The following is a 23,406-nucleotide window of genomic DNA, read 5'->3' as shown; positions in this document are numbered from 1 at the left end:
TCAAGCCTGTACCCCATCTCTTATCATCCCCTGCCTGTACCCCTCTATGCCACACCCTGGGTTTCCTCAGAGTCTGTGTATCATACCAGGCCTGTACTATATCATTAAGTTACAGTGATAAAACCATAATGGTACCGTACAAAGACAAAAGAAATAAAACAAATTAGCCATGGGCCTCTGGTTGATTAGAAAAGTTGCTCACGCTCTACCCTACAAATCCTTTGTGGTGTGGGGAGCAGTGCAGGGTTTGTGCTGCTTTCTTCCACTGCACTCTAACTCTAGCTTTTCTTCAGTGTCACTTTTGGATTTTAATACAGTTGAGGATATTTATTCACAGGTGGCTCTTCAGATTATGTTAATTGACATGTGTGCAACTGCCAAAACCAATTACCCTCAGACTGCCTTGTCAATGCCTTTGCTGCTGGATAAATGCTTTTATAGACTCATTTACAAAGGGTAATAGTGAGTAGGCTTTATTTCATGGTTAAAATTAAGAGTTTGATTTTGATTTGGATCTGAATAAAATTCTACTCTGAAAATCTGTTTTAAATTTTGTTGCTTACATCACATCTAATTCACATGTAGCATGGTCCTTGTAGAATAGGGTGCTCTCTTGCCCATTGCCAAGCAACTGAAGCAGGGAGACAGGCCAGCTGTGTAATCCAGCAGGCTCAGTAGTGGTTGTGATGCTGGGGCTCCTAGGCTCTCTGCTCTGCTCTGCTACCAGCCCACTGTGGGATTATAAAGGAAATGTCATAACTATTTTCTCCACTTGAGTCATAACAATTTGTATTTCAAAGTGAGGCACATTTTCTAAGCATAAAAAGGTATAGGTCTGCTCATTTTTCATTTCTTTTAATATGTATCTTCTGGATTAAAAATAATCCCTGACACCTTGTTAGTAACAGCAGTTCTACATGGCTTAGCTTGTACAAAGGGAAACACTGAAAGTCACAGCCTCACATCTCTGCTGCAGTTTGTTCTCCTCTGAAAATATTTCTTTTCTGAATTCTTATTTTCAAGTCTTAAAAAGTAATGGGGCTTTAGAAACAAGAACTGGGATACTGGGTCAAAGTCATTATGGCTCCTTAATTGCTTAATACATAGGAATCAGATGGTAGAAGTGAATATTTAATTTTCATAATGAAGGGGAATCATGAGAGGAGTCTCGGAATCTCTGTTGTGCTCCTTAAGGTGTTCATAAGAGATACGGAAAAGGGGATGAACAACAGAGGGTGTGATAAAGCTGGGCTTTCCAGTATAAGAACTAGGAAAACCAGATGAAAGCAGCGAGTGGCAGACTTAAAAAGCAAGCAGCAGTTCTTTGCATTAGCATGTAGTTGTACCGTGGGAGTCCTTGCTGTGGAAGTTGTACATGCTAAAAATGCGCATGGATTCCAAAATGACTGAATAAATTTGTGGAGAAAAAGATACACTGATATGAAATAAAAAGAGCAGCGTTTCTGATTCAAGTCCCTGTGGGAAGCTGAGAGGGCATCCTGGAGAAAGCTCCATAGACATCTGCTTTTGAATACTGTTGGAGAGAGATACTTAGCTAGGTGGACCTTTGATCTGAGCTGAAAGGCACATTCTAATGTCCTTCTAAAGAAAATCAATAAACCCATGGGAGCTTTCTTCTCCACCCCTTTGTTTTCCTTCCCTTTTCTCCTCTAGTATCCCCTTCTTTCCTGTCACAAAGTCAAACACTTTTTCCAAGTAACTCCTCTGCTTTTCCCATCCATCCCATCCAATGTTATCTGGGATCCGTCCTGAAACTGTTCTTGCCAACGCTTCTCATGCTGTCTCCTTTGTTTGATTTATCAGCTCTCTCTCCCTCTGCCATCTGGGTTCTTGGTACTGTCTGTCTCTCAGCATCTTCTCAGAGAGGTTCTTTTCATTTCCTCTCGCACTTTCTGTAAAGTTTTCATAAAGCTTTGTCACTGGTGCCCTTCTGTTATTCCTTAACCTCTGGGTAGTCTCCCTTAGAAATACTCTGTAAGGCTCCCTGTAAACAACTATTTCAGTGTTTTCCACGGTTTTTCAGCACTCGTGGCTTTGTAGCTGTGGATCTGCTGTCTCCAGGCTCACCGTGACAAGCAAGCATTTGGGGCAAGAGCAGCCTCTCTGTGTGTTTGATTAAGGCACTAGAACCCTGTGTGTGTGACATTTAGGTGTATCACAGATAGGCAATAACAAGGCTAGCGCCTAGCGTTTTTTCATGTTGATAAACCACTGTCTTGTATTAGAATCATAGAATCATAGAATCGTTTAGGTTGAAAAAGACACTTAAGATCATTGAGTCCAACCATTAACCTAACACTGCCAAATCCACCACTAAACCATGTCCCAAAGTGCCACGTCTGCCCGTCTTTTAAATACCTCCAGGGATGGGGACTCAACCACTATTATGAAAGTGACTGCCTTTCATTCAAATGATTTATAGACAAAATACTGGTATACTTGGCTTTTGAAACATACCATTGCAGCAAACATCAGTAAGCACATTGAACTTTTATTCTGCTTTGGTTAAATTAGGAAACACTATGCTTTGAATGTTTACGTTGCGTATGTTCTCGCTTCAGGGCCAAAGTGGACCTTCAGGAGGAAAGGCAGTACAGCCAAGGCCAGCTAAAGCTCTATCTAAAAAACGGGTAAGATCCACAAGTCTTAAAAAATGTTTTCCCCTTCTTTACCTATGAGATGCAAACTAGATTCAGTCTGAACAATTGCATGCTGTATGGAATTGGTAACATTCCAATTGATTTAGCAGTAAGGGGTTGCTATAGATTTCCACTGAGAAGGGAATTACACTAGCAAGTTAGAATAAAAATGGCAGCTAAAACAAAGGCACAGTTTAGGTAAAGTGCAAGATGAAAAGGTTAAAATAAAATGTTTGGTATGTAAATTCCAAAATACAGGCTGACATAGACTGTGAGAAAGCTACGTGCTCAGTTTAGAAAATTCAAAAGGTAGCCCATATTCACTTAATTAACATAGAAATACAAGCATTAGAGAAAATAGCGTTAACTTTTTGATTGTTAGCCTCATGATAATGTTTTTACTGTCAGGCAAATAAATGCTTACAACATCCTTATTTAATCTGCCTTCCTCTTATTTAGCTCCACTGGCATGGATGGAAAAAGGACAGTTTACGTGCCTTTAAACAGGCATGGTGATAAACAGCTTTTCACTTTCTTAGGACAAATCACAGTCTTGTTAAATGTTCCTCTTTTGACCCTTTAAAAATGGAAAGTTATTTAACTTTAAATGAAAAACATAAATAAAAATGTTAAACCCACAACACTTTTTTATCTGTTTCACTAGGGAAAATGGCACTGAACTAACTGGCATTGAATTGTGTATGATAAATATCCTACAAGCAGTTGTTCATGTGGGGAGCGTTAAATCATAAACTGCTATTCTGCTGTCATAGTCTGTTGTGTATCAGAGTACCTGACCTTCCTTACCGCTTGCCTCATTTCAGCTCCCTTGGGGAAAAAAAAAGCTGCAGCCTGTCACTTTCCCTGGATGCCTGGCATACACAGAATTCTCTGTTACTTTCAGCCACTGCACATTTTTACAGAGCATTGTGCTTTTTACCTTTGTGGCGCTCTGCAGATAGCAAAGCTTTGTTGGTCCAGTCTCTGTACCTGCAGACAGCCTGCACTTACACCCTGGACTCATCGGCAGCTCTGTATGACTATAAAGTTTAGCAGACCTGAGAGAACTGTATTCAAAAGAATGACTGATTTATTTTAAATCAACCCATTACACGTTTCAAACTGAGGAGAAATTTTGCCTGGAGCAGTTAAACACTTTGATTAAGAGAATATACCCAACTTTGTGTTCTGGCAGTTTATCTGTAATGACAATTAATTGAAATTCATCCCTGGAGTGATTCATTTTCCTGTTAATGATATCATATCATGACAGCAATCCAAGCCCAGCCCAAGGAGAGCAGCTCTCTGTGTTGGGAGAATGCAGACCTGCTAGCCTTTGCAAGAAAATGGTTAGCATTCCTTCAGGAGCCACATCCCTGCAGCTTTGTATCTTGCACTAATTTTTAAGTGTAGCTTATAGAATAGCACTTCAGAAGTAATTGCAGGTCCTTGACTTGTGCCCTTAAGTAGTCCTACAGTATTGCTCATTTGGGTGTTATATGGTCAAAAGAAATAGAACTGCCAACTTTTAAACTGAAACTGAAGTGGGGTTACTTGAGTTTTGTTATTGGAGTTACTCCAGTTTTGTTACAGGCCAGGAATTATCTTCAGACAGCAACTCCTCCAACTGACTGAACTCTTGCTGACAAGTGTAGCCATTCAACAATCTTCAAATTTGGGCCTACAATTTGGGGTTATCTGCTCTGCTCAAAGCACAGATGGGTGGGGGAATGCTGTTTTTTCCTCCTTGGTCCATCATGCCTGGAGAAGTTCTGTTTTGGGAGGGAGCAAAACAGTCACAATCTTGGTGCACTAATGGGCTTGTTGCTCCTGTGCTAGGACGAAGATGTCTCCACTGAAGCAGGAGAGGGAGCAGATGAATGGGCGGCAGCAAAGACTCTAGTCAAACCCCCAGATCAACTGGAGCTGACTGAAGCTGTGAGTAAAACAGTGCCTGTAGTTGTCATGAGAAGTGTAGAAAACTCCATAAGCCGAAGCCTACCCATTTCTTTTGGAGCAAATTCTGTGAGAGTAAAACTCCAGTACTTGCTAAAGTATGGTATCTGCAGCATAAACGGAAATGGCTTTCAGCAGGAAAACAGGGAGAATGTACTTTGAAACACAGTTCTGGCCTTAAGACAATCTGTGTGGAGTTGAGACAAGAGGGGAATGGGTCGGGGCTTTCCTCAGATAAGGAGGACCCTAGAACCAACCCTGAGCTTTTTTCGTGTGTGATACGCAGGACAGGGAGGTGTCCTACAGTTTTATGGCCATTTCTTCTTAGCTTGGTTCAGTAGGATTGCAGTCAGTCACCCTTCCAACTGCAGTTGTCTCTCCTTGCTGCCGTGTAAAACTCTAACATTGTTACCTGTCCTCCAAGTAGCTCTCAAAGGGAAGCTATATGTAATTCCCCCCACTCAGGTAGTGGAAACAGTTAACAGCAGTACTGTTTTTTGTTTGCAGTGGCTGACCCTGCAAGCGCTGCTACTGAGCTTATTGTTTACTTTTTGACAGTGTACGCTTCAAGACATGGATTGTCTTTCTTGCCCTATAGAATGCAGCTAGCATTTTTCAAGTACTACCATAGCTTAGATAAGAATTAACATGACAGCTAAAGAATTCAAGAAAACCCACTGAAATACTATGGCATGAAGCGAAATGACTGTGTTGGATTCCACTGTAAGCTAGCTTGCCTCCTAGCATTGTTCTTGTGGAGGCATCAGCTGAGTCTATTTGCAGCAAACTGAACATCATAAAATTAAGCATAAACCTGGTGATTTTTGTATGCTGTACATTGTAGTAAGAGTGGAGTTTATTTATAATGCTATTTTGTTTCCATTCCAAAGGAATTAAAAGAGGAATTTACACGCATCCTGACAGCTAATAATCCCCATGCTCCCCAGAATATCGTCAGATACAGCTTTAAAGTAAGTGTGGCACAACCTGTAAATCCAGGATGAGACTTTTTGCAATTAACTGGTTTTGTGTTTCCCTTTGATTTATAGCCCGGTAAATTTCCTTTTAATGTGACTTCATCTTGTTATGTGTTTACTGCCAATCATTCCTAAAGGGTTTTTTCAGAGGGTAAAGGTCCAAAAACATTGACATATTTATTTGGAAGTAGGATATAACAATTATTCAACAAGATCTGGCAGTGAACATAATTAGTGCAGCCAATGTCAGGCGGTACCTTTTTCCATTCTGTGGTGGTTAGAAGACAAAAGGCAATGCTTTACTCAGTCTGTAAGACAGTTATGCCTCAGTATCCTCACATCAAGATTCAGGTGTTTGAATTATAGGAGAGCTCAGAAAAGTGCTTTGTGAAATCGCTGACAAGAGCTCTATTCATGATGAGTAGGAGTGAGCAGGGGAGGGTGCATCACATACTGCCAGGAAACATCCAAGAGTCACACCTTCACATTTGTGTGTGCAGAGCATATGCTGCATTACCCTGGGGCGGCCTCCTCCTGCTAGCATGTACAGCTAGCAACACAGGCTGCTGCAGGAGGAGAGTGGAATGATGACTTTGCCTCCCGCTCCTCCCTTGGAAGGGTTACACCCCCTGAAAGAAAGGTCACAGGGACAGCTCCTCCAGCTCCAACACTGGATTATCCCCAACCTTTGGCAGGGAACAGACAACCAAGTGAAATATTCCCAAGCCTGTCGCATGTCGGTGCTACTGTAACTAGTTTGACCAACCATTACATGAGATCACCAGAGAAAGGAAACCAGTCTTGTGGAAGCAGATAAGGTCACTTTCTCTTCTATTTGATGTTTTCATATTTATGGGATAGAAAGAGGTGATGAATGAACCATATCTTCAAATCATCCACAGTGACTGAAGTGGGCTCGATGCTATGCTGTGATTGGTACAGAAAGCAGTCATATCTTTGAGAAGAAACTATTGAATCATCTGTGGTCTGCAGTGCCTTCTGATTGCTTTTAGGTGCAGCTCAAAATCTTAATACACAGTTTGAGCCTAGGTGCATGGCTGCACTGTAGAGTGGTCCACAAGCAAGTGCCAATCAAGCTAGCTTCAAACAGCTGAGTTTGTACAGTGCTTATAACCTGGGCATGGTGCTAAGAGCCTGTACTGTCTCCAGATCAGAACTGCTCTCTACGTATGGTGCTGATCTTGTGTAGGTACAACAACTCATTCAGGGATCTCAGCGCAACAGGACATGAGAGTCTCTCAGGGAGTACTGTGTAGTAGAGGTCCACTAGAACTATATTTAAACTCACTTGCTGTGGTAGTGGTGGAGAACTGGAGGTTTCATGTTCTTGCTTCTTTTCATTGTATTTTAATTTATGGCTCTCAGTGTCCTGAGATATAAATACCTGCTGGAAGAAATTCAGTGTAAATTTGCCAATAACAAACATGTATTTATCAGTATGGATCTTCTTGGCTTTAGGAATTTTGGCTACACAGTATTTCTGGTTTAAAATATTTTTCCACACTGATTTTGTTGTTTTTTTCCTCTTTGTAGGAGCGAGCATACAAGCCAATAAGCTATGTGGATCAAATGGCCATTCACTTCTCTTTGAATGGAAACATGATACTCAAAGATTCAGATGAAGGCAGACGGCAGAGTATCAAATTAAGCACTGCAGCAGGTGGGTTTACTATCTGAAACCACAATCATTTTCAGCTAGGCACTGGTACCACTTATTCAACACGAGGGAATCATCATGCTTCATCACCATAGGATTGAACAGCTCCTATTTTAGCTTGGATCCTTCTTGGGAAATGAAAACAGAAAAAACAATCACCCAGATGTTTGACACAGTGTAGAAAACGGTGCAGGCTTTTTGAGCCATGTGAACACTAACACTGAAATTTTCAGAGCTATTTATTGTCTTTTAAACATCTTCCACTACCATTAGTTGGACATACATGTCTAAACTCCTTAGCCTGCTTTGAAAGTTTCAGCCATGATTTAAAGTATTAAAGGAGAAATGTGTGGAGGCTAGGTGACCGTTCAGGAAACTATCAAATACTTGACCAATTGTTACACTCTTCCCAGGACATCTACTTCTGGACAGTGTGAGATACAAGATATTGAGCTAGTTGGGCCTTTGATCTGAGCTACTATCACCGTTCTTAGGTTTTCAGTCAAAAAGACACCTTAATCAGAGGTTGAAAAGCTCTGTTTTTAGTAAAGAGTTCTAGGTTTGAATTTTCAGCAGAGAAAGATGTACTGCCTAGTGATTTCCTCATATTTCTGCTGTTTGTGAAAGGAGAAGTTGTGTCACAAGGAGCGGTGACCACCTCTCACGGTGGTAACTGTCAGGCATGATGATAACACTGGATAAGCTCCTGAGAATAGTTGTTACTTGCAGCTTCTGAGGGTCAGTGCCTCTTTTATTTCACACTTAACAAAATGTGCATGATGATTTGAAGTAGGACAAAGTGCTGAATAGGATCTTCAGTGCCATGAAAGCATGGATTGTTCTTGCTTTTCGTAGATTCCAAACCAAATAGTTTCAAGCAGCTTGATGCTAGCATGACTACACACTCAAGGCTGTGATTGGAATGTAGACATCCATCATTCTCTAGCAAGACTAGTATATTCATTTTTATCCATATAAATAAGAACAAACCATGTTATAACTCCTGTGTGCCTTGAAAGCATTCTTCATGGTTGTACATAATTGCAGCCATTTTTGCAGGGCAGAAAGGTCCAGAGCTGAAGAGATACCCAGAAACAAAGCTACTGAGATCAGAAGTGGATTTCAAAAGTTTGATATGAATCGAAGTCAGGTTTTTTAGTTCAGTCCAGACAGAATTACTGCAGTTTCATTTTAGTAATAACATTGTCTCCTTTTGTGGCTTTGAGCAAATAATAACCCTCCAAATTGGGGATTGGTTACTGTGTTGTCTAATGAGATAGCATTAGGAAAGGATGCATCTGTATATTAATGCTTAAGAAGATAGAAGGATCTGCAGAATATGGGATAATATGTCCTATTATCCTGGGCTTATTTGCTTATCCTTTCTGTCATCAGAAAAGGCTCCTATTGAGACTTCTGCAGTAACATCTGAAGAGGCAGAGATTAAAGATGAAGAAAGCACAGGAGATACTCAGGTAATTCTCCATAGTCAGCTGAGAGCTGTCCATTTTATTTTTAATACAAGATTTGAAATTCCTTTGTTATAAAATGGGCTTGCTGAGAAGCTTCTGTGATTGATTCTTTTATGCCTGAGATGTCTCTGCTGGTGAGATCCTGCAAATTCTACTGAACTGCTGGGCTCCTCCTGCCATTTTTTTGGTTTGGAGAAGCTGTGTAGGGGGATGACTGGTCCCTACACACCAGGTCTGTCTCTATCCAGATATTATATCAAGATACAGTGTAATTTGCTGGGATCTGGAATCTTCCTGGACAGCATGTCCATTCCTGAAAGAGAAATTGGTGAAAAATAAAATGTAGGGGGGGGAAAGCAGGAGGCATAACTACATGAAATAAGCAGTGGCCTGATTTAGAGGCAGTTGTCTGATCAGGAAAGGAGTATGCTGTGAGAAATTTCTTCTTATCCACACGGTGTCAGGCCCTGGAATCAAGTTCAGGCTAGTTTCAGATAAAGCTCCCTGTCTAGCAAGAAAATGAAAACACAGCACAGTGGGACTCTAGCACAGTCTTCTAGTCCCTGAGTCTATTTTATCAAAGGTAGTCATGCTATATTATCTCACTCATGTCAGACTTTGTTTTAAAGTAACTTCAGTTCCTGGTTTTCCATATTCCCATTTAGATACTCTTCCAGAATATCCTTGCTCTTATTGCTGGAAGTCTCCTGATTTCCATCTTAAATATTGAACCTTCAGTTACAGTCTCCTTCACTAGGCAGCAGAAATTCAGCAGTCTAAGAAGAAGTGCTTCTGAAGAAGGAACGAGATGTCTCGTTCTTTCAGGGTGGAGTCACTGCTCTATTTTCTTGCAGGCTGCAGGAGAGGAAGAGGCAGAGGGGTCAGGCACAGCCGAAGTAGCTGAGGCAGCAGAGGCAGAAGAGCCTCATCCCCCAAGGGTGAAGGAGCAGAAGCTAGCAAACCAGTTCAACTTCATTGAGAGAGCTTCAAGGACGCTCAACAACCCTATGCGGGTATGCTGCCATTTCCTTCAGTGACATGGAGGACCTTTCCTTTGGGAGGGCGTGTGGATCATCTGTGTTTGTGTCATATCCTGTGATCTCTGTAGATACTATTAGGAGAAAAAAACAGTGTTTTACTATTGTAAAACATTTGAGGTGATGAAAATGGTGACAGAAAATTCTTGTCTCATGGATTCTTGGACAGCCTACAAGAAGTTTTGGTGCTACTGTAAATCCTTAAACCTCTACTTGGATATAACATTTTTCATGTCTATTTTCTCATCTGAAAAAGTATAGAGCAATGGTTAGGGTAGTAACTGAGGGCTTGGAATCCATGAATTCAATTTCCTTGTGCCACAGAGGCCCTTTATGGCCTTGTACTCCAATTCTTACCAATGGAGCAGGGATATAAGCGCCCATATATTAAAAGGATAAAGGTATTTACGCTTGTGTTAAGCACAGGTACTACAGTAACAGACCCATGTAAGTATGACAAAGCTTTACTGCTGCTACATGGTACGTCTCCCTCCCACTCTGTGCATGTACTTTCCAGTCAGTACCCACCCAAGACCTTGTATGTTCCTCCCCTAAGCTTTTTGCTCAGCCTGCAGCCATTCCCAGTGAGTTTCTCTTCACAGGGCCTCCTGAGCAGTACCAGTGATGTTGGCCCCCAGTTGAGTGCTCAAAAAGGGGCTTTCTGAATCAGAGATAGAAGTTTCAGAGAGAAAATTCTCTTGTTTTCCTTGCTGCCCTGGAATCAAGAGTATATGCATCTTCCCCAGAGAGCCTGCCTACCTTCTTGCAGCAATTACACCTAAAGTGAGATGTCTTTACATCTCATGGGCTTGGAGAGATCTAAGAGTTACTATATTGTTGGAGCTACTATCTCATAGAAGGAATACCATCTCTGCCCACTAGTAGAGATGGAGGATCTCAGGAGAGTTTATCCAACAGTGGGGTGCTTACTGCAAAGTCTGAGCTAAAATTCTGCATCTTTCAAAAATCCCTGTGGAGGCCACAGAATTTGTTATTTCTCTGTCCCAAGAATGCGCATATTCTCTTCCGATTGATTTTACTGGGAGAGGCTCCTGTGCTTCTGTGATTCTGCCTTTGAAAGCAGAATAAAGACTTTAAGTGGCTGTGAAGTACTGCTGCTTGCTATACAGGATGTGCAGTTTCCACCTCTGAGACTGCCTCATTTCAGAGGTCAGTGAAATGCTACAGGCAGCTTCTTAAAAATGTCCTGACACAACATTTTTTTTGAAAGAAAACGCTGTTCCATGAAATGAAGGTTTCACAGAAATATATTCATTTATTTCAGAATTTTGATATAAGGGTGATAAAAATATTATTTCAGTAACATCAAATGAATTGTTCACAGGTTAGCATTCTGTTCAACTCTTTTGTTTTGACTACTGTACCCAAGTGGGTTTTTAATATATAGGTGAAAACTTTTCAAATTTGGCAGGATTTCAAATTTGTTGGAGTGAGTTCAGAGGAGGGCCATGAAGATGATCAGAGGGCTGGAGCACCTCTCCTATGAAGACAGGCTGAGAGAGTTGGGGTTTTTCAGCCTGGAGAAGAGAAGGCTCCAGGGAGACCTTATAGCAGCCTTCCAGTAGCTGAAGGCCTACGAGAAAGCTGGAGAGGCATTTTTTACAAGGGCAGGTGGTGATAGGACAAAGGGTAATGGCTTTAAACTGAAAGAGGGTAGATTTAGGTTAGATATAAGGAAGAAGTTCTTCACTCTGAGGGTGGTGAGGCACTGGAACAGGTTGCCCAGTGAAGCTGTGGCTGCCCCATCCCTGGAAGAGTTCAAGGCCAGGTTGGATGGGGCTTTGAGCAACCTGGTCTAGTGGAAGGTGTCCCTGCCCATGGCAGCGGGGGTGGAACCAGATGATCTTTAAGGTCCCTTCCAACCCAAACCATTCTATGATTCTGTGATATCATAACTGATAACCATAACTGGTAGCAGAATGTTTCAAATGGTAGAGGTGAAACAAACCATTTCAACTCCTTCAAAATGAAATACTGAAATTAAGTATTTTAAGTATGTTGGAAAAAAATCGGAAGGTCTTGTGAACATTCTTTGGGTCCACAAGAAAATCTGTTTGTAGTTGCATGATCACTGAGAATGTTTGTGCAGTGCTCTGGGAGCCATTTGGATGTTGAATTAATCTCAGGTCAATATTATTCTAACTACCTGCTATGAGAAGGCTGTTTCCACAGCTGGACTATGTCACTGCAAAGAGTTTCAATGCAAAGATTACACTTCTTTATGCTTTTTCTTTATTCAGGAAAGAGCATGTCAATCGGAGCCTACACCTTGTAAAAATTTCTCAGCCACTGCTAACCAGGTATATCCTTTTTACTTTTAAAGTTATTTTAGAGTATATTTAGGAAACTGAGATATAAGAAAGGAAAAACCAAATTGCTATGTTTGCATTCCTTGCAGTGGAATGAACTCCCATACTGTGGCTTTGATCTCTGGTTTAAATCTGAGAGCAAACTAGTGTGGCCCTCTTTTCTGCCTTAATGGGTGAACTTGCTAATGGTTTGTATTTCTAAGGTCAAATGTCTCTGTTTAGCTGCTTTTAATTGATCTACCACTTGCCAGCCACCCTGGCCAGTCTGCTTTAGAGAGTCTTAAATGAGTGGAAATGGGGACACCACAGTGTGAGAATGGTTCTGGACTTAGCAAGAGGTGGGCTGCAGCTGAGCTCTGCAGGAACAGGGACACAACTGCAACTGCCTCTTGCAGGCACTGACTCTTCTGGGGACCTGGCTGTCTTCGGGGTGGGGACTGTCCTGTTGCTGAAGATCTTCCATCACTGTGTGATGGGTGAGCTGGTTATTTAGGAAGAGCTGTGATCCAGCATTCAATACCTGGTCAGCTGCAGGACACCTCCATCAGCTGATCACATCAGAGGGAGGTTCAATGGCGTCTCAAAATGCAGGAGCAAAATAATGAAAAAGCACTTAGGACATGTCTGCACGCTAGCTCCACTTTGAGCACCGTGTTTAGAGAGTGGACACCTCTGAAGATTTTGCACAGCCAGGAATTTACAAGGGTTCATGGAGTTTTTGGGAGCGTTGTTAAGAATTTGATATATGCAACACTGTGTCTTTTACTTTGTGTAAGTTTAGCTGTATGCGAAAGCAGGTTTCTAACGCCTGAAGCTGAACCCAATGAGAACTACAGCAGAAGGAGCATGGAAGACCTGCTTTAAGCCTGTTGCAATAGATTCAGCTCTGGTTTATGTACTGCAAATGTGCCTGTTTATTCATGAGGAGGAACTGTTCCACAATTGTTACACAGTATTTTCTCCATCTCTTAAAAATGTAAAAAAAAAAATATTTCGCATGATATTTTACACATGAAATATGCTATAGATGTCCTTGGAAAGGGAATCCAGCCAGTTCTGCTGATCACAGATATTTACAAAATGTATTTGCGTTTGTCACTGATGCAAATATTGTTTCAAACCAGTGTACCAAACTGATACTGAAAATACTGTTTTGTTACCAGTGTACCACAGGAACACCCAGAAGAAAGTGTAAGGTAATGGCAGCAACTTAAAAAATGCTGTTATAGGAAAGTGATAGGAAGGGAGTGAAGGTGTCTCTGTCAAGCTGAAAACTGTAACCCAGTCTATTCCTGAACTTGAAATCACAGACTAATTGGCCTGAGATGTTTCCTCCCTCCAGCTGGACTTCGCTTTCATTTTTTCCAGCAGAGAGATGATTTGAGAGAGACAACAGAGCTATTTAAGATAATCAGGCTGTTGCTAAAATTTTGCATTAAATGTCTGAAAACTAAGAGCAAAAGTTTTCCCTTGTTTTCTTTTTATTCTGTTGAAAATTGGAGTGGATATAAAACAGTATTTTAACATAAGCTCTTTTTTCCCTCAACTCTTTCTCTTTCTTGTTCTTCCTTATGCTCATAATTTCCTCTTCCAAAGTTTTCTGTTCTGCTCCTTCTCCTACTCTTCTCATCACATCTTCTTTGTCCTTTCCCTGATGTTTGGAACATCTTTGCACCTCATTTCCACCTGCAAATTTACAACACAATGCACTTTTTTTGCTGAAGTTTTCTGCTACCTTTCTTTATTCCAATGTTCTACTTTATATTTTGTGTTTGAATCATACTCCCTCTCCTAAGATGATGTGTGAGAATTAGATTGCCTTTTGTTTTGTTCTGAAAGTAATGTACCTGCTTCAGATACAGTACTAGCACTCCAATACTAATGAATAATTCTTAAGTAGAAAAATTACTTTTGGTTCTACTCACGTAAGACATTCCTGGCATGTGGCATAGCAGAAGATGTAAAACTGCTCTCAGTTTCCATTTTGATCATATGCTGCAGAGTTGGAGTCCAAGATTTAAATTGTGTTAAGCAGCTACAATTTAATTTTCCAACACCACATGAGAAATGTCATAAAACAGATGTTTAATGCATGTTTCCTATTAAACACTGGTAAATTAGCCAAACAGAAAGTGAGTCAAAGCACCAAGAAGAGTGTTGGAGGAAGGAAATTGTTAAGAATCCAGTAATGTGTTCTTAAAAAGTAAGACATGTTCCATCGAGCTTTAAAAATCCTGGGCTTCAATCCTTCACTTTTTGTGCAACAAGCCAGCTGTCTTCAGCTAATTCCAGTGGCAATGTTACTGTTGTGAGGACTATCATATTTTTGTCATGGTGTAGATTGCTGTTTTCTGGAGTGTAATCAGGTCCTGATAAATCCTGCCTCTGTCTGTCTCTCAGTGGGAGATCTATGATGCCTATGTGGAGGAGCTTCAAAAAATGGAAAGGTCAAAAGAGAAAGAAAAAACAAAAGCTCAGACAGCAAAGAGAGAAGAGGAGAAGAAGGGAAGAAAGTTAACCTCTCTAGAGTTACAGGTATGTTTCATAATGCTGGAAGAAGCCTGCTCACAGTTGTGGTTGATGCATCTGTAATGCAAGTCAGGTGAAATTTAGCAAGTCATGCTGGCTGTGTAGCCTGTTGTTTCAGTTGGCAAGTAACAACCCTAAGAAATGCAAAAATTAGTTTTTGCTAGGAACTGTATTTCCAAAACAGGATTTCCATTTTGCTGTACATTATATGGGAATACAAAACAGTGTGAAGCCATAATCTTGTCTTCAAACCTGATTTCCAAGTGACATTTGTGGCTTTCTTTTTTGTGCATTATAATGTTTGTGTCTCATCTTTTCTTAGCATGTGAGGGATAAAAGAACGAAATAAGTAGAAACACTGTGTGACTTTTCAAAGAATTCTGAGTGGTGCAGAGGTTAGGTACAATCTTCAAATCTGAAAGGCAGAGAAATTGAGGATTCTTTCAAAATGTTACTAAAGCACTATAGTGAAACACATTTCACTATTTTTTGTTATTTTAATGATAATGCTATAGAATTATAATTTATATATTTTCTAGTTATATACATATAAATGGTATATTATATATAATTTATATGAAAGTTAATAATAGCTAATTGAAATTGAAGCCTACATACTTAAAATTGAATAATGATTTTGGGAGGCTTGACCTAATTTGGTGGCGGGGATCTTTGGTGCATCATTTATTCATTTAGTTGGAAAGTGACAGAAATGTCTCTCTCCAGTGTTTGAAGTGCTATGCCACGGTCAGTAATTACACAGCATGGTGACACCTCAGTTGTGGTGATGTGATCATCCCAAGAGGAGGTCAGCTACTCTGAGTCCTATGGAGTAGCAGAGTGAATGGCAAGGGCTGCTGAACTGGAGTAGCCTTCATTCGTCTGGCTTCTCAGAGTAACCAGTATCACAACTCTTGCCAAGCTCCCAGCTGGTGTTGTGATCTTGCTGTGAGGGTGATACTGACTCCTAATCCATGCTGCTCTGTCAGGAGTAGCCTAGGAGTGCCTTGCAGGGATGCCACAGTCCATGTCCCTAAAGTGACAATATACCCATCTTAAAAATGTGATCCCACTTCAAGCACTGAGAATACGATATGGCAACCCTGAAAGATTTTCTTCCTATTCCAGAATGTTTTCAGGGCGTTCAGGAAGTTTCTATTAGGGTTTAACAGAGTTTGATCCATACAGAATTGTGGGTGGTTATTTCTTCCCCCGCAATCTAAGTTAAACCATTTAGAAGGCAAACTGAAATAATTTCTATAATGACTAGAGCAAAATGCACTGAGAACTATAATACAGAAAGATGGAAGTAAATTCTTAGCTTGCCCTTAGAATAGGTGTGGGTATATCAACATAGCTAAGATATATCTATGTAATAGAAGCTGGCTCCTGAAACTGGCTTTAGCACTTTCATACCATATGGCTGATTCAGCTGTAGAGGATTTGACTGGTTTAGCTACCCCAGCAGCACTGTGCTGTCAAAAGCCTTATAGTATAAACAGACCAGGAACATGTTCTGAAAGGCTTCTTCCTGGGAGTTGTGCTGTTGAAATTCACAGTCCTTTAAAAAACTAATAAACCTTTCACCTGAGGACATTTTGGAGACCTAAGCCTGAAGTCAACGGTACAATTATGGGCTTAAAGGATGGACTGCTAAAAGCTGATAATGAAAATGAAATAAAAATTCTACCAGTGAAACAATATTGTAAAAAACCTGCTGCATGCTCCACTGGCAACAGTGGGAAGTTGAAATCCAGGCACCCATGATCCCTCCCATTGGTGCTTTGCTTTTCACTCTTAGCACTTTCCAAGGGTCTTGCAGGGAAGCCAGACTAAAAAAGTGAAAGGGAAAACTTCTTTATGCAGAGCCAGTGTCCCAAATTGAGGCCCTGTGTGAGGCTGGTGGAGCAGCTTGAAGTGTATGAAAAACCTGCTGAATTTTCCAGTCACTAGGTGGAAAAATGCAGCCTGAAGTAACCCAAGGCTAAAATCAGACTTAGAACAGGCATGGCATCTGGTCATTTGTAGGTCTATGGAAATTAAAGGTTGATGGCATCAAAATCTGTACTTCTGGTCTCAAGTCAGCAAATGAAGAAGTGGGTTTTGTGGAGCTTCCAACTCACAGGTTTCATACTTTGGACCACACATGGCAATTGAAACAGAGTTTTTCCAGCTAAACACTTTCTGCGGACATGCTGCCTTTGATCATTGCTGAAGGGGAACTGTGGAACATCAAGCAGGAGAGATGGCTGATCTGGATCAAGGATGCAATGGCTAGAAGCTGCAGTTGATTTCCACCATTGTTTCTGTAAGGCTAGGTACTAGGAAGAAAAAGACTGTGATAGCTACTGAGATAGCACTGGATTCAACCCAGAGGGAAGAAGAGGAGAAAATGAGTCAATATTACCAGTGGTGGATCTCTGATGGAAGCTCTTGCTATGGTAGGAGGCCATAAAAGATAAGATCCAAGAACTAGAGCTGCAGCTGGAGATGATGGATTTGAAAATATAATGGATGAAAAGAAAAACAGTACTGGTACTGAATAAGAGGCCAAGAGAACAGATCACTGGGAGAGGAAGAACATGATCCATGGAAGAATGTGGCCAAAGGGAGGGGAGGGGAGGGGAGGGGAGGGGAGGGGAGGGGAGGGGAGGGGAGGGGAGGGGAGGGGAGAGGGGGGAGGGGAGGGAGGGGAGGGGGGAGGGGAGGGAGGGGAGAGGAGAGGAGGGGAGAGGGGGAGGGGAGGGGGGAGGGGGGAGAGGAGAGGAGAGGAGAGGAGAGGAGAGGAGAGGAGAGGAGAGGAGAGGAGAGGAGAGGAGAGGAGAGGAGAGGAGAGGAGAGGAGAGGAGAGGAGAGGAGAGGAGAGGAGAGGAGAGGAGAGGAGAGGAGAGGAGAGGAGAGGAGAGGAGAGGAGAGGAGAGGAGAGGAGAGGAGAGGAGAGGAGAGGAGAGGAGAGGAGAGGAGAGGAGAGGAGAGGAGAGGAGAGGAGAGGAGAGGAGAGGAGAGGAGAGGAGAGGAGAGGAGAGGAGAGGAGGAGGGAAGGGGAAGGAAGGGAGCCTTGACAGTGGAGTAGAAGCTCCTCACTAGGGGAAAAGAAGTAGAATGAAGCCATGCACTGCAGTGAAGAAAGAGGAGAAGAAGCAAGGAAGACGTGGTTTGGCGAAGCAGAAGGAGAGGCAGCCAACAGAAGAAGGAATGGAGACAACCAGGCATTCCAGCAGAAGGAAGGATGAGAATGATACAAAGAAGAATATGAGTGGATAAAAGTCAGAATGACAGAACAGTGTTTGACTGGAGACTGTGATGAGGGACTTGGAAATCTCTCAATATGTCCGTCACTCAAATGGATCTAGAGAGAAGAGGATGTGCTACATCCTAGAGCAGTGATAGAACATTTGAAACTTTTCCTCAGTTTTCAGTAAAGGCAGCAAACAGAACATGGAGAACACAGAATACCAAAGAGGAATAATATGAAATTTTCTGAGCTGAAAATAGTTGGAAGCGGAGAGAACTAGGCAGAAGTGTTGTATCTGCTTGTCCTGTTCTTACTGTTCCTGAGCCATCTGCTTATGGCTCTGATTACAGAGAAGATCCTGGCCCAGAGATACTCTTGGTCTGATCCAGTACGACCCTCCTCATGTTGTTGAGTGAGCATAGAAATGACAGTATCTGAGGTAGAAGCAAAATGCAAAGAGCTTAATGCAATTAAGTTGATGCAGGCTAGCTCCTCTCACCCTGAGGTGACAAGGCATGAAATCACAAATCTGATAGTAAGGATTTTTAATGAATCTGTCTAAAGAGGGGTGGAGCTATGTAATTGGAGTATAACAAGGATATATTATATGTAAGAGGGGTAAAAATGGTTCCATTAGTCTGACCTTTAACAGTATATGAGGCAATAGAATTAATATGGAGGGAAAGAATAGAGAATTGGGAGTATATGGAATGGAATAAAATAGCACGTGTTTACCAAAGGTAGGCTGTGTCCAAATAATCTCATCTCTTTCTTTGCTAAGAGAAAAGTTGTTGTTTCCCTTAACAAGGAAAGTATAGTAAAGGTAATCCAGCCAAAATTCTGTAAAGCTATTGCTATAGTGCCTTTAGGAAATGATTAGATAAACCAGAAAAGTTGTTATTAGTACAGATTGGGAGGGACTGGTGGAGAAGAGGACCATGCATTTTGGAGTATCAAAGCAATCTTTGATAAGGTGAGGGCTTACAGTTCGAAATGACAGGGAGAAATATGAGTGTGTCAGTCGGTGAGTTGTGATGTGGCTGTGAGAAGACAAGTACATTGCTGGAATATATTGTGTGAGGGATAGCAGAGAAATACTATTTCTGTTATGTAAGGCAGGGTGATACCTTATCTGGAGTAGTACAGGGATATATGATTTTGATCACCCCTTTTCAAAGATGATAGATTACAAACCTGCATAGATATGGAAAAGAATAAAGAAATGGAAAGCTTGAATACAAGAGACTAAAAAATTCTTAGCATATTTATCTGGTAATGCAAAGGTAAAGAAGGAATCTGAGATACATAACAGAGAGGGAGAGGAATTACTAAGGCAGAGAATAGTATCAACAGAAATACAGATGGATGTGAACCCATTAGGAATGTGTTGAAGCTGGAATTTACTGCATGGAACAGTCTCTAATCCCCTCTGAAGCAGTTGTTGTTCAACAGTTTCTTAAAAAGTCCAAACAAAATTTATATTTAACAGAGAAATGTGCATTCCTGAATCATGTGAGGTCCTGTCTGACTTGTTTATCTCACTATAGCCTTACCCCTTTCTTGGATGTGCCTGGTGAGACAACCCAGCCCACAGGGTCATAATTATCATTTGGAAGCTCTTGGATGACCACAGTTATTTTTGAAATAACAGATGAAATTCGAATGCAATTAACCTTCGTATTATGGTTCACCTGTTCCTGGTCATCCCAAGGAGTGGATGAGTTGTTACCACCTCCCTTGTCTTCAATCTGCTGTTTACAGAGTATCAGAATTTAAAGCAAACAGTGAAAATGAACAGATGAGTACATTCTAGAAATTAATAAATACTTGACAGGATTCAACCTGGGGGACTTTATTTGGGATTTGCAGTGGGTGTTTGCAGCACTGGGAAAGAGGCGACAACACCTGTACCATCCTTTTTTCTTTGCAAGCCAGGAGTTCTTCTAGTATTGCCAGTACATGTATTGCAATACCTGTATTGCCAGAGATATGACCCGTTACTGCACTGGTTTTAGGGTGGGGTTTGTCTTCTGGGTATACAATTATACCGCAGCAGGAGCCGTTTTTCATGCTTCAGTTTAGTGGAGTTACACATTGCAACTGGCCAGCTGCTGAGAGGCAAATATGAAGCAATTAGTGTTAATAAATAGTAGAGCAAGACCAAGACATTTATTTTCAAAGTACTAGCCCATTATCTGTCTTACATATGATTCCATTAACATTATTGCTGTTCTAAAAATAATTTATGCACGGAAATAAACTTAATTTGAAAGCTGATGAGTTCATGTTACATTTGGCTAGCTAGCCCAGATTTGGCCTGCAACAAAAAAATGAATTTCAAACAGACCTTTAAAAAAAAGGATAAATTAGGCCTATCACTTCCACTGAAGATTTATTTCAGTAACATACAGAATAAATCAAACCTGAAATAGGACAGGATCCAATGAGAAAATAACACACTCTGATCCAGTTTAATGCCAAAAATGTAGTTATTCATGGCTGCATTGCTAACAGCATAGCTACCAAACGGGAAATCTGACTTAAAGCTCTTTTGATTCATCTGGAGAGTTTCCTGCATTGCAGGAAAAAATCCATTGAATAATACATTGTTTCTGTATTTACAGGTTTTTTTTTGTTTAAAGCCTGCTTTCCGCTGACAAAAAAAAAATATAGCTGAGGCAGGATCTAGCATCCGTCTTTCAGAACATATAAAGTAAGCCTTATCTTCTGATCTTCAGTCCAAAATGGTGTCTCAGGTTGGAAATTCAGAATGCTTGCAATGCAAGTTTCCTTGGATGTGTAAGAGAACAACAGCCGTGATCCTGCTCATGTCTGTAAGGGTACAGCACTGCCATTCTTCCCCAGCTCCTTCCAGTAGCAGCTGCATGTTAAAATGGAAGAGGGATTTTTGCCTGCATAATAGGTGAATGGAAGACAGCCTAGCTAACGCACCTTATGAACCAGAACCAGCAGGACTCCAGGGGATCTGTTCTTTATACCTTGAAACTGTGACTTCTACAATGTTGTAGAGAAAAGTGTTTATTGTGCTTCTCTTTTTCTAAATCAAATTGTAACCTTTTCCACATTTAACCTCTGTCAATTAAGGTTACTCAGAGCAATATGCTGGTGGCAGCCAATGACATTTTTATAGTCGTGATCCCAATATTGCTGGACAAGTGTTAGCAAAGGTGAATTGCTTTATTTTAGGAAGTATTTTAGAGAAAGATAGGTCTTATTGTGGCAGAAGCAATAATGTCAACTTGAAGTCAAACGAGAGAAATCCCAGCAATTGAGAGTATTGATTTCTACTTGAGATGTTTCAAGCATCCTCTTTCCCTACCTCTTTAATTTCTGTTAATATTTATGAATTCCTTATGTCTAGGGAATAGCATACTGTGTTAAAATTTGAAAACATCTTTTCCTGCACTTTCTTAAATTTTGAACATGACAGTAAATTCTCTGTGCTGCTCTCAAGAAGTCCTTCCACAGACCTAGGGAAAACCTGAACAACATGAGAGTGGCCACAGTGATTCAGATCAAGGATCTAACTGCAAGTGAATGTGTAAGGAAGGGTAAGAACACAGCAAGAGTATATCCCAGTCCCAAATATTCTTCCAGCCATCAACTAATTTCAGCTGTTTCCCAAGCTTGATGTGCTTTGGCACATAGATGGAAGTACTTGTTCAATCTTCCCTGAAACCATGTAAAATTCTTGCATCTACAACACCCTTTGACAAGGAGTTGCAAAGATGTGTCATCCTTCTGTAAGAGTCACCTCCTTTTGTGTATTTTGAACTTGACTTCCACTAGTTTCACTTGACACCCCTACTTTTTGTATCAGAAGAGACAGTGATCAGTCAGTACCTGTCCATCGTCTCTGGGCCATTTAGGATTTCATAGACCTGTCTCATGTCTTCCCAAGCCATCTCTTCTTCAGACTGGCAAATCCCAGCCTACTCAGTTTTTCCTGTTACAGAAACCATTCCAGACTTGGACCATCCTTGTTGCCCTTCTCTGAACTTGGTTCCAAGTTCTACTTTATCCTTTCTGAGTTGGGAGAAGACAACTCCACACATTACTGAAGGTGTAGGCAAACTATGGATTTATAAAAAGTGTGGCAGATTATAGAATAGCTTTTTTTTCTCCTTTGTCCTGTCATCTTTTTGTAGGCCTTTGGGTTTCGTGCTCTTTGAAATAAGGCTCTCAGTCTCCCTTAAGTCTGTGCAGAACCCAAGAAAGAAGCAGAGGGCTGGGACACACATAGTCTGAAGTCATGTTCTTGGTTCTGACTGTGACTGTGCAGTGTAGTTTTGGCAAGTCATTTCACTTTTTCTTTTCATGTTCAGGGCACTCTCTGAGCTGTGTCAAGGATGACAAGTTTCTTTTCAGTGTCGTCACTGTGGAGGAAATCATGCTGTGCTGGTAGCCATCAGTCCCTAGCAGGGGTCTGAAGAGGAAAGGCTTTGAAATGCCTGCAACGCTACAGGCTTGGGGAGGAGTGGCTGGAGAGCTGCCTGGCTGAAAAGGACCTGGGGGTGCTGGTTGACAGCCGCCTGAACATGAGCCAGCAGTGTGCTCAGGTGGCCAAGAGGGCCAATGGCATCCTGGCTTGTATCAGGAATAGTGTGGCCAGCAGGACCAGGGAGGTGATGGTGCCCCTGTACTCGGCACTGGTGAGGCCGCACCTCGAGTCCTGTGTTCAGTTTTAGGCCCCTCACTCCAAGAAGGACATCGAGGTGCTGGAGCGTGTCCAGAGAAGGGCAACGAAGCTGGTGAAGGGTCTGGAGCACAAGTCTGGTGAGGAGCGGCTGAGGGGGCTGGGGTTGTTTAGCCTGGAGAAGAGGAGGCTGAGGGGAGACCTTATCACTCTCTACAACTACCTGAGGCTGTAGCGAGGTGGGGGTCGTTCTCTTCTCCCTAGTAACAAGCAATAGAATGAGAGGAATCGGCCTCAAGCTGCGCCAGGAGAGGTTTAGGTTGGATATTAGGAAAAACTTCTCCACTGAAAGGGCAGTCAGGCACTGGAACAGGATGCCCAGGGAAGTGGTTGAGTCCCCATCCCTGGAGGTATTTAAAAGAGGTGTAGACGTGGTGCTTAGGGACATGGTTTAGTGGTGGACTTGGCAGTGATAGGTTAACGGTTGGACTTGATGATATTAGAAGTCTTTTCCAACCTAAATGATTCTATGATTCTGTGAAACACTGATGGGGCTTTGGGGCAGCAGTAGTAGATGGGGATTCAGGTCCTTGGAGCAGCGTGCTGTCCGAGCACTTTGCATACACTTTGGTGTTTTCACATCATTGCACAGAGCTGTGCTGGCATCAGCCAGCACAGTCTGGGGACATTTAAGCTCCGTCCTTCCAGTTGCTGGCACCCAGGCTTCTTGTCCTACATGCCCATTAATTAGCTTGGATTTTGGTAGTGATTGCACGTACATACATAGAGGATAGAGAGGACACTCACACAAAAAATAGTTAGGAATAGAATTTAGTAAGAAGAAGGTTATAAGACTGTGGTGATCAGGCACAAGG

At 41.6% G+C, this 23,406-nt stretch overlaps 1 protein-coding gene across 1 annotated transcript in view; it reads left to right on the top strand.

Moving 5' to 3' along the window:
• DNAI1 (dynein axonemal intermediate chain 1) overlaps positions 1-23,406 on the top strand; it is a 149,723-nt gene that overhangs the window by 9,407 nt on the left and 116,910 nt on the right. The window contains exons 2-9 of the mRNA XM_087777620.1: positions 2,583-2,651; positions 4,500-4,598; positions 5,507-5,587; positions 7,148-7,274; positions 8,667-8,746; positions 9,598-9,756; positions 12,042-12,101; positions 14,511-14,645. Of these exons, the coding sequence (XP_087633746.1) occupies positions 2,583-2,651; positions 4,500-4,598; positions 5,507-5,587; positions 7,148-7,274; positions 8,667-8,746; positions 9,598-9,756; positions 12,042-12,101; positions 14,511-14,645 (810 nt within the window). The remainder of the gene's footprint in view (positions 1-2,582; positions 2,652-4,499; positions 4,599-5,506; positions 5,588-7,147; positions 7,275-8,666; positions 8,747-9,597; positions 9,757-12,041; positions 12,102-14,510; positions 14,646-23,406) is intronic.

The sequence above is a fragment of the Nipponia nippon genome, unplaced genomic scaffold (assembly GCF_047370975.1).
Source record: "Nipponia nippon isolate SJK-2023a ecotype South Korea unplaced genomic scaffold, ASM4737097v1 scaffold_40, whole genome shotgun sequence".
NCBI classification, from domain to species: domain Eukaryota; kingdom Metazoa; phylum Chordata; class Aves; order Pelecaniformes; family Threskiornithidae; genus Nipponia; species Nipponia nippon.
This window is presented reverse-complemented; position numbering and strand designations above follow the sequence as displayed.